Genomic DNA, 11,969 nt, shown 5'->3' with positions numbered 1-11,969 from the left:
AGGGGTGCGGGGGTGGGGGAAGAGAAATAATGCCAGTGTCCTTTGGAGCCATTTTTAAAAAAGAAAAGTTTTAGTTGTCAACATGAGACTTGACCTTTTCAAAATTCCACAGCAATTATAGTAAATAGTCTTGCAGATAATTAAACCAGGATGAAATGGTGGCAGGATCAAAGTTCAGCTGGAGCCAATTGAGATTGCATTGGTTAGCTTCTTCCAAATAGTCCAAGCAACAGGTCAGTAAACAAAAGGAAGTTTTGCAAAAAAGTGGTTTATTTCTGAAAATACTTAGAACACAGAATTAACCATTGATTATAAATTAGGGCACGGACAAGGATAAGTTTAACAACTTTTCAAAAGCTAAATTTGTCTTCAGTAGAATGCACTTTAAATGCAAGTTCTCCATTTGCCACTTCAGGTTGCACGTTTGGAACTTCTTCCTCCTAGAAGGTAGACGAGCAGGCTTCAGATTTAATGGATAAGTGCATTTCCCTTCCACTGTCCGCATCCCCCAGCACCCCCGCCCAGTACTGTGGTCTAACCAAAATGAGCAGAGAAGCTGGCCCACTCCTCTAATTTTGTTCGAACCAAGTTATGCCTTTATTTGCAAAAGCCCTAGTAATAAAGAACCATTTATCCCAACTTAGACCGAAAATGGGAAAAACAGAAATACCCATTGAGCTGCACAAGTGATAGTCGTTGAAGTTATCTAGCAAAATAGATCTTGGGTATAGTTGTACAAGGAACACGAAGTTAACATGCAGGTGCAGCAAGCAATTAGGAAGATAAGGCCAACATGCCATTTGATTGCAAGGGGATTGGAGTACAGGAATAAGAAAGTCTTGCTACAATTGTACAGAGCTTTGGGGAGACCACACCTGGTGTGTTGTATGCAGTTTTTGTATCCATATCCAAGGAAGGATACATCTGTATTGGAGGCAGTCCAGCAAAAAGTTCACTAGATTGGTGTTCCTGGGATGAGAGTGTTGTCTGATGAGCAGCTAAGTAAATTGGGCCTATACACTCTGGAGTGAAGAATGAGAGGGGATCTCATTGAAACTTACAAAAGATTCTGAATGGACTCGACAGGGTCAACACAGAGGTAGTTTCCCCTGGCTGGGGAATCTAGAACAGGGGGCACAGTTTCAGAATAAGGGGCTGATCATTCAGGACCCGAGATGTGGAAAGATATCTTCAGTCCAAGGGTTGTGAATCTTTGGAATTCTCTAACCCAGAAGGTTGTGGATGCTCCATTGTTGAGTATATTCACGGCTGAGATAGTTTTGATGTCTGTGAATCACAGGATATGGGGAACAGACAGGCAAGTGAAGTTGAGGCCAAAGATCAGCCATGATTGTATTGAATGGTGGAGCAGTCTCAAGGGGCCACATGCCTACTCCTGCTCCCATTTCTTTAATTTCAAGTATTGGCCTTCCTTTTCTAGTGACTTCAGCAGCATACAGCCAGAGCTAGAATCCTACTCTGGGAAAGGTCAAATGGCCTCACTTTTTGTCACAGTTTTTGTGTCTTTAAACACCAGTTCCATCCCACTTCCAGCGGAAACATGAAAAAGAATGGTCATTGATACAAGCATCATTATTCCTCAGCGTATTCATGGCAAAAGGCAACAAAAGCCACCACAAGTTGAAAAAGAAAAGCACTGTAAGAATTTGGTAGCAACACAGTTTACTGTTAGAATATTCATTCATCAGGTTACCTTGCTTGTGCTCACCTCATCAACAAAGTACTTCTCAATTAGCTTTAATGCTGTTCTGTACACCATGGTATTTGAATGGAATTGAAGAGCCTCAATTTTCTCCAAGCCATTAAGTTCCTCAACTAATAGACATAGTTTATCCGTCTCGCCCAACTGTTCTCCAGCCTTTCACAAAAAGAATTAAGCAACAATACCATTAACTAGTTGCATCTTTCAGATCAAGACAAAAGTACTAAATGAAAATGAGTGTTCGAATCATAGAATCCTTTATTTGGACTGATACACAATCAACTTCTGAAGAACAAAGGCCAGAATTCAAAACCAACTGTGACACCTACATCAACAAAAAGTTGATAGTGGTAATTATAGAAGATCTGATATGTACAGAGTGTTCATGACGCTGTCACTCCCAGTGAATTTTTTTTTTAAAAACGAAAAATGTGAAACATGCAAGCTGGTTTGTAACAAGGCTACTTGACCCATTCTGACAGTAATTTTATGTTGTTTTCAAAAACATGCAATAGCTCATCATTTTTACACTTTTCCCTATTCAAACAATCACCAAGTTATCGAATCATTGAATGATTATAGCAAAGGAGGCCATTCAACCAGGCATATCCGTGCTGGCCGTCTGCAAGAGCAACCCACCTAGTCCCACTAAACTGCCTTTTCCCCATAGCCCTGCAAATTCTCTCTAGATAATTATCCAATTCTGTTTTGAAGGCTGGATTGAATCTGCCTCCTTCACTCTAGTGCATTCTAGAGCCTCACCACTTTTTGTGTTAAAAAATTCTCATGTCTCTATTGCTTCTTTTTGCCAGTCAGCTTAAATCAGTGTCCTCTGCTTCTGGATCCTATTGCCAACAGAACAGTTTCTCCCCATCTACTCTGCCAGACCCTCATGATTTTGAGCACCTCTATCAAATCCCCTCTCAACCATCTCGGAGAACAGCCCAGCTTCTCCAGAGTCCACATAACTAAACTTTCTCATCCCTGGATCCATTCTCAAACCTTTTCTGCACCCTCTCGAATGCCTTCACATCCTTGCTAAAAAGTGTGCTGGCTAGAACTGGACACAGTGCTGCACTTAAGGTCAAACCAGTATTTTATATAGGTTCTACACAATTTCCCTGCTTTTGTATTGTGCCCCTAATTTATAAAGCCCAGGATCCCATATGCTTCATTAAGCACTTTCTCAACCTGCCCTTTCATACGATTAGTGCACATATACCCCAGGTTCCTCTGCTCCTGCACCCAACCTTTAGAATTGCATGTTTAGTTTAGTGATACAGCACTGAAACAGGCACTTCGGCCCACCGAGTCTGTGCCGACCATCTACCACCCATTTATACTAATCCTACACTAATCCCATATTCCTACCACATCCCCACCTGTCCCTATATTTCCCTAACACCTACCTATACTAGGGGCAATTTATAATGGCCAATTAACCTATCAACCTGCAAGTCTTTGGCATGTGGGAGGAAACCGGAGCACCCGGAGGAAACCCACACAAACACGGAGAACTTGCAAACTCCACACAGGCAGTACCCAGAATTGAACCCGGGTCACTGGAGTTGTGAGGCTGCGGTGCTAACCACTGCGCTGCCCCTTTATTTTATATTGTATCCTTTGTTTTATATTGTCTCTCCTCATTCTTCCTACCAAAATGCATCACTTCACACTTCTCTGCATTAAATTTCATCTGCCCACTTGACTGCCCATTCCCACCAGCCTGTCTATGTTCTCTTGAAATTCAGCACCATCCTCCTCAGTTCACAATACCTGCAAGCTTTGTCTCATCAGGGAATTTTGAAATTGTGCCCTGCACACCCAAGTCCAGGTCATTAATATAGATCCAGAAAAGTAGGGGTCTCAACACTGACCCCAGGGGAACCCCACTATATACCTTCCTTCAATCTGCCACTAGAAACAAAAGCAAAATACTGCGGATGCTGGAAATCTGAAATAAAAACAAGAAATGCTGGAACCACTCAGCAGGTCTGGCAGCATCTGTGAAAAGAGAAGCAGAGTTAACGTTTCGGGTCACTGACCCTGCTTTGGAACTGACAAATATTAGAAAAGTCACAGGTTATGTGCAAGTGAGGTGGGGGTGGGGCAAGAGATAACAAAGGAGGTGTAGATTGGACCAGGCCACATAGCTGACCAAAAAGTCAGTGGGTAAGCAAACTGAACAAACTAAGATGAAATGAAATAAATGATCCACTCCTCCATTACCCCCACCACCTCGTCCCCGTCCCATGGCACCTTCCCCTGCAATCGCAGGAGGTGTAATACCTGCCCATTTACCTCCTCTCTCCTCACTATCCCAGGCCCCAAACACTCCTTTCAGGTGAAGCAGCGATTTACTTGTACTCCTTTCAATGTAGTATACTGTATTCGCTGCTCACAGTGTGGTCTCCTCTACATTGGGGAGACCAAGCGCAGACTGGGTGACCGCTTTGCAGAACATCTCCGCTCAGTCCGCAAGCAGGACCCCGAGCTTCTGGTTGCTTGCCATTTCAACACTCCCCACTGCTCTCATGCCCACATCTCTGTCCTGGGATTGCTGCAGTGTTCCAGTGAACATCAACGCAAGCTCGAGGAACAGCATCTCATCTACCGATTAGGCACACTACAGCCTGCCGGACTGAACATTGAGTTCAATAATTTCAGAGCATGACAGCCCCTCATTTTACTTTCATTGTTGTTTCTTTTTTTTTTTTACAATTTTTTTTTTTGCATTTATTTCATTTCATCTTAGTTTGTTCAGTTTGCTTGCCCACTGACCTTTGTTATCTCTTGCTCCACCCCCACCTCACTTGCTTATAACCTGTGACTTTTCTAATATTTGTCAGTTCCGAAGAAGGGTCAGTGACCCGAAACATTAACTCTGCTTCTCTTTCCACAGATGCTGCCAGACCTGCTGAGTGGTTCCAGCATTTCTTGTTTTCATGCCATTAGAAACAGTTCCTTGCTCTCAAATCAAAACCTTGAACACCTTTATTACATGTCCCTTTAGCTTTCTCAATTTTAAACAAGAGCAACTACAACTTCTCTAGTCTTGCATCCCTGATGGCATTCTAATCAATCTCCTTTGCACCCTCTTCAAGGCCTTGACATCCTTCCTAAAGTGAGATGCCCAGAATTGGACACAATGCTTCATAATTTATAAAGATTTGGCATCACCTCCTTGACTTTTGTACTCATCTATTTCTCAAGCAGAAGGACCTGTATGGTTTTTTTTTTTTTTAAAAAGGCAGTCTTCTCAACTTGTCCTGCCGTGTTTAAGGATTTATGTTCATGCACCTTTTCCTGCATATCCTTTAAAATTATACCATTTAGTTCAGATTGCCTCTCCTCATTCTTCCTACCAAAATAAATCACTTCACTGCGTTAAATGTCATCTGCATGTTTGTCTTTTGATGTCTTCCTGAAGTCTATTACCGTTCCTATTCACTACATTTCAGAGCTTTGTCTCATCTGCAAGGTTTGATATCAATGAACTTTGGTATACAGGGCATAATTAATATCAAAGAGAACAGTGATCTTAATACTGATCCCTGGGGAACAGCACTTTTTACTTCCTGCCAGTCTGAAAAATAACCATTCACCACTATTCTGCTTTCTACTCCTTAGTCAATTTCATAGCCACACTGTCACTGCCCATTCAATTCACAAATTCAATTTTGTTAACAAACCTAAATAATTTTATCAATGCAATACATTCAATATCACCTACACTACCTTCATCAACCCTCTCCTTTACTTCAAAGAAGGAATGCAAAGACAATTAAACAATTTACCTCAAATAAACTGCTGGCTTTCATTTATTAAGCATTCTCTCAACTGCCAATTTATTTTCTTCTTTAGGCTGACAGGCCTGTAGTTGCTGGGTACAGCCCTTTCCCCTTTCCTGAAAGGGGGTGCAATCTCACTCCATCCTCTAGCACTGCTACCATATTTAAGGAGTATTAAAGACTGTGGTCAGAGCTTACGCTATTTCAACCCTTGCTTCAACCTAGGATGTTGTTCACCCAGTTCAGGTGACTTATCCACTTTGCAATGCTGCCAACATAAATTACATCCTCTTTATTTTAACCAGTACCACCACTGCTTTCTTCAGGAGGTATCTCAAGAATCCATTTCTCTCATGGAGCGGGTTAAAGTACTCATTTAGTATCTCAGCCAATAAAAGATCTCCTTTTTGGTCCCTAATCGGCACCACCTTTTGTTTTGGCTACCATTTAAAATAGCTTGTTTAAAAAGTTTCAGCCAACTTACTAGGAAGATATTGGACAAGGCATCCAGGATCACAAGAAGAATTTTCGCATCTTTGTTGGCGAGTAGATTAAGGAGTGGTTTCAGCACTCCACATTGCACCAAGTGAACAACTTGGTCAACTGTACCACCATTTGTGTAATTAGTCACAGCCCAAACAGCTTCTTTCTGTGCTTTAAAGTCACCCTGGAAACAAAGACAAATATTGCATCATGTCCAAAATGTTGGTATTTAAAAGAGAATCTAGCATAAAACTCAGCAGTATTTCGTAATATCTAGTAATACGCAGTATGATCCTCTAGTCTGTTCAGCCAAGTCAGTCTCCCATGTTCAAAGAGAAGCAGAGTTAACGTTTCGGGTCAGTGACCCTTCTTCGGAACTGTTCAGATGCTGCCAGACCTGCTGAGTGGTTCCAGTATTTCTGGTTTTTATTTCAGATTTCCAGCATCCGCAGTATTTTGCTTTTATCCCATGTTCAAAGCTGTATCCACCAGCAATATTCTGAGGGTCAACGTTCCCACTAACTTTGGGTTGCTGTGCATGGCTAGCTTGTTGTATTGTGCAGTCCTTGTAAAATTGATGAACTGTGCATGCATCTTAAGGCAATGCTGCTGTGCACAGCAATTGGGAATGTACCTTGCAGGAACAGTCACACACCCTCAACTTAGAGGAAACATTGCTAGGCACCACCATTGACCAGAAACTGAACTGGACCAGCCATATAAGTACTGTGGCTGCTAAAGCAGGTCAGAGTCTGGGAATTCTGCAGTGAGCAACTCACCTGATGCCCCAAAGCCCAGAATACTCCCCACTTGCCTGGATGGGTGCAGCTCCAACACTACTCAAGAAACTCAACACAATCTGGGACAAAGCAGCCCACTTTTTCCTTCACAACTAGTACACCTGCTTGCAGTATGCATCATCTACAAGATGGACTGCAGCAACTTGCCAAGGCTCGAACAGCACCTCTCAAACCCACAACCTCTACCATTTAGAAGGACTTGACGGCACCACCACCAGTTCCAAGTCACACACCATCCTGACTTGGAATAAGATGGTCATTCTTTCATAGTCACTGGGTCAAAATCCTAGCACTCCCTACCCATCAGCACTGTGGGAGTGCCTACATCACAGCAGTTCAATACCACCTTCAGGGGAAAACCAGGGATGGACAATGCTAGCCTTACCATCAGTGTCCATCCCTGGTGGATGTAGGCAACATTGCCTCACCAGCAATGTCCACATCCAGAGAATGCATTGACAAAAAAATTGTTACAATTAATAAATTTCCAACAGCTTGAAAGGATTACTGCCGACATTCCACTTTAACTAAAATGAACGGTTCAAAAATCTCAAAGCTGCAATCCATGCCACTATCAAACAGTAGGCATGATTTCCTGGACGGAGCACTTGACAGAAGATTAAATCCCTTTAAAGATGTATATTTTCAAGTTCTGTATAAATAATGCTACCTTGTGGATTTATAAGAATTTCTCCAAACTAATAGCTTGAATAAAAATAGGGTCAATATTCAAAAGGATTAAGTACTTACTTTTTCCAGAAGTTCAATAAGGGGAGATATAACTCCACAAGTAATCAACTGTTGAATCTGCATTGTAGGTCCAGCAGCAATATTGGAAATGGTCCAAGCAGCCTCCTTCTGTATACAGGTCTTGGAATGTTTCAACAGCTTTGGTAGAATGGAGAGAACTCCTGCTTCAAGGGCAGCCTCTGTTTGATTATCAGTTCCAGTCACTATGTTCCCAACAGCACGGAGGGCAGGAGTCTTAAAAAAAAAAAGGATACGCAAAAATAAGGTTTCATATTAAACTGTATGTACGTGCAGTTGTTCACTTGAGACCGTGCAGATGTTTGGATGTTTTGATTGAGAGATGTCACAAGATGGAGCTTCAGCAGTGTGCAAGTGCCCCACCTGAGCAACACAGAAAAGCCAAGCTCCAAGGTTAATTGCAAGAATAATATCACAAGTGGAACCATCTGCTGCAGTTAGGAAAGGAAAAAAAAAAAGTGAAGGAGAAAAGCGGAAGCCAACTGTCCATTTTTAGAACAAAAATACAGGATGTAGGATGGGCATGGCTGCAATATCCATCTCTTTTCTACCCCACAGACCTGCTGCCAGGTGGACAATATTCATGTTCAGTAACTATCAACTCTAGTCCAGAGTAATTCCTCGCTTTAAAAAAGTTAGGTGTAGCTTAAAACTGTATTCCAAAAAGTCCCCAATTTAATGTACTGAAAAATGGCAAGTCACCTGGTCCACATGAAATGCATCCTACATGGCTGAAAGAAGCAAAAAAAAAAAAAAGGTAGGAAGAGCAGAGGCACTGGTCAGAATTTTTCAATCCTCTGGATTGAAGAGTGCTAGCAGATAAGAAGGTTGCTCAAGTCATTCCACTAGTCAAGAAAGAAGGGTCAATCAGTCCAACTTCAGTGGTGGGGAAGTTACTGGAAACCATCAGGGACAAAATAAACTTTCATTTGGAGAGGCATTGATTACTCAGCCAGCATGGATTTGCTGAAGTCAAATGGTGTCCAACTAACTTAATTGAATTCTCTGATGAGGTAGGAGATTGATCAAGGTGGTACAGCAGATTTTGTATGTGAATTTTTGGAAGGCGGCATTTGAAAAAATGTCACACATGGAAGCTTAGTGAGAAGATGGAAGCCCATGGAATGAAGGAGTAAATGACAGTATGGATACCGAATTGGCTCAGTGACAGAAACAAAGGATGGTGGTGGATGGAGGTTATTCAGAATGGGAAGTGGTTTGCGTGGTGTTCCAAGGGCCAGTTTTGGGTCCATTGCTCTTTCATTTTTAAAAATCAAAAACCTAGACTGAGGTGTGGGGAGCAGCATTATTTTAAAAAGTGCGCTGATATGAAACTTGGCAAAGGAGATCATGAGGTCAGTTGTATGTTTCACCATCCTGAAATAGGCGAATAGACTTCAAATGCAGAGAAGTGTGAAATGATCCATGCATTTTGGGAGGAATAATATGGAAAAATGGTATACTATAAATGGCAAAAGAGAGCACAAACGCAAGCTTGTGGTCCAAATGCACATTTCTTAAAATAAAAAATCAATTTGCCAGGTCATCTTTAAGAAAGACAAGCTTATAGGTTACTTGGGTTGACAAGGAGGAGAAATAGAATATAAAAGCAAAACTAGATTAGTTAGGCCTCAGTTGGAGTATTGTGGACAATTCTGGGTGCCGCACATCAGGAAGTATGTGAAGGCCTCAAGGGTACAAAGGAGGCTCAACAGGATTTTTTATCAGGGAAGAAGGACTGAAGTATGAAAAGCTGGAAAACCATACCATACAAATTCATAGAGGTCGGCCATTTGGCCCATTAATCCTGCTCCGCTATTCAGTAAGATCATGGCTGATCAGTTTCTGTCTCAAATTCCACACTCCCATCTACCCCCCCAATAACCTTTGATTCCCTTCCCCAGCAAGAATCTTTCTACCTCCACCTTAAAAATATTCAATAACCCCACCTTCATTATCTTCTGGAGGCATAGAATTCCAAAGTCACATCCTACAAAAAAAAACTCTCATCTCGGTCCTAAAAGGGTGACCCCTAATTTTAAAACAGTGCCCCTTAGTTCTGGACTCACCCACAAGAGGAAACATCCTTTCCACATCAACCTGGTCAAAACCATTCAGGATCTTATATAGTTCAATCAAATCTCCCCTCCCTCTTCTATACTCCAGTGAAAACAAGCCCAGTCTGTCCAACCTATCCTCATAGGACAACTCGCTCATTCCAGGTACCAATCTAGTAAACCTCCTCTGAACCACCTCCAATGCATTTACATCCTTCCTTAAATAAGGAAACAAAAACTGTACACAGTATTCGAGATGTGATCTCACCAATGCCCTGCATAGCTGAAGCATAACATCCTTACTTTTATTTTCAATTCCTCTTGTTTCCTAGCATTCTATTAGCCTTCTTTATTACTTGCTGTACCTGAATAACTTGTGACTCATGTACTAGAACACCTAGGTTCCTCTGCACCTCAGGATTCTGCAGTCGTTCTCCATTTAAGTAATACTGTTTTTTTTTATTAAATTCTTCCTGCCAGAGTGGACAACTTCACATTTTCCCACATTTTACTCCATCTGCCAGATTTTTGCCCACTCACAACCTACATCAGTCTGCAACCTCAGGTCCTCTTCACAACATACTTTCCCACCTATTTTTTTTTTTGTCAGCTGCAAATTTAGCTACCATGCCATTGCTCCCCTCATCCAAGTCATTGATATAAATTGTAAGAAGTTAAGGCCCCAGCACAGACTCCTGTAGAAGTGAAAGAATCATCAGGCCCCTCGTCACATACTGCCCATCAGAAAAGGACCCATTTATGCATACTGTTTTCTGCCAGCCAATCTTCTATCCATGCTAATATGTTATCCCCTACACCATGAGCTCCTACTTTGCACAATGACCTTTTGTGGCACCTTGTCAAGTGCCTTTTGGAAATCCAAGTACAGTACGTCAACGGGCTCCCCTTTATCCACAGCGCATGTTACTCCTTCAAAAGAACTCCAATAAATTGGTTAAACAGGATTTCCCTTTCACAAAACCATGCTGACTATTCCCGATTACCTTGAGTTTTACTAAGTGCCCAGCTACAGCCTCCTTCATGATCGATTCTAGCACCTTCCCCATGACAGACAACAAGCTCAGTGACCTATGGTTACAAGTTTTCTGCCTTCCCCACTTCTTGAATAGAGGGGTTATATTTACTAATTACCAGTCTGATGGAACTTTTCCAGAATGTAGCAAATTTTGAAAAATTAATATGAACGCATCTACAACCTCACTAGCCACCTATTTTAAAGCCCTAGGATGAAGCCCATCAGGACCCGGGGACTTGTCAGCCTGCAGCTCCATCAGTTTGCTCAGTAATATTTCCCTGGTGATTGTAATTTCAGCAAGTTCCTCTCTTCCTTCCACCTCCTGATTTACAACTATTACTGGAATATTTTTTGTATCCTCTATAGTGAAGACAGAAGCAAAATATTTATTCATTCATCCACCATTTCCTTATTATCTACCATTAACTCCCCATTCTCTAGAGGAAAAGTTAGGATTGTTCTCCTTAGAACAGAAGAGAAAAGGTGGTGATCTAATAGAAGTTTGAGGTGGTGACGTGTTTTGATAGAGAAAAACTATTCACTCTCTACATTGAGCTAGCGGTCACAGATTCAAACCCATTGGCAGAAAGATGCAGAGGGGAAAGAAGAAATGTTTTCAGACAGTTGTCAGGATCTGTAACACTACTTGAAAAAGGTGGTGGAAACAAATTCCAGAATAATTTATTTTTAAAAAGGGGTGTTTGTCAGGTACTTGAGGATGAGAAACTTACAGGGTTACAGACAAAATTATGGAGGATGAGACAACTGCTCTTTCAAAGTGCAACGTGTCAAATAATCTCCTCCCGTGCTGGCAGTTTCTAGGATTTGATTAATTTAAAATCAGTATTGGTGCAGAGCATTTAACAAACTAGGTTGTTCACTTTCAGGAAAGTTCTAAGCAAAAATAATTTCATCCAGAATGCAGATTCCAGATCTCCAATGTCCACGATCCTTGAACTGTGTGGCCTGCAGTATGCAAGGGCAATTAGGGATCGCCGATAAATGCCAGAGACACCCACATCCTACAAATGATTAAAAAAGCTGGCGTGATAATTCAATTGTTTAAAGTCCATTAGAAGTGGAAGAATCAGGCCATTGCTCTTTGACTATTAAGTGGTCTTTACTTTTGCTCCAAACTTGGTTCTACATTAGCGTTGAGTTCTGTGCCTCAACTGAGACAATGTACATTGTGGCAGACCAGATCCTTGCTTAAAATGCAACTTCTCCAGAAGACTTGGAGCAAGGTGTTGTTCTGCGAGTCAAGTCAACAGCCTTAAATGATCATATCAATGACTGCCTGTAGATGGCCAC

General features: G+C 41.7%; 1 protein-coding gene across 1 annotated transcript in view; it reads right to left on the bottom strand.

Moving 5' to 3' along the window:
- Positions 1–350: 350 nt before the first annotated feature.
- Positions 351–11,969, bottom strand: part of LOC137383599 (importin subunit alpha-5-like) — a 34,340-nt gene continuing 22,721 nt past the window's right edge. Inside the window, exons 8-11 of the mRNA XM_068056756.1 lie at positions 7,548–7,781; positions 5,999–6,181; positions 1,730–1,879; positions 351–440 (exon numbers count right to left, since the gene is read on the bottom strand). Coding sequence (XP_067912857.1) covers positions 351–440; positions 1,730–1,879; positions 5,999–6,181; positions 7,548–7,781 — 657 coding nt within the window. The remainder of the gene's footprint in view (positions 441–1,729; positions 1,880–5,998; positions 6,182–7,547; positions 7,782–11,969) is intronic.

The sequence above is a fragment of the Heterodontus francisci genome, chromosome 24, assembly GCF_036365525.1.
Source record: "Heterodontus francisci isolate sHetFra1 chromosome 24, sHetFra1.hap1, whole genome shotgun sequence".
Taxonomy (NCBI): Eukaryota; Metazoa; Chordata; class Chondrichthyes; order Heterodontiformes; family Heterodontidae; genus Heterodontus; species Heterodontus francisci.
Note: the sequence above shows the minus strand (reverse complement) of the source record. Positions and strands in the feature narration are given on the sequence as shown.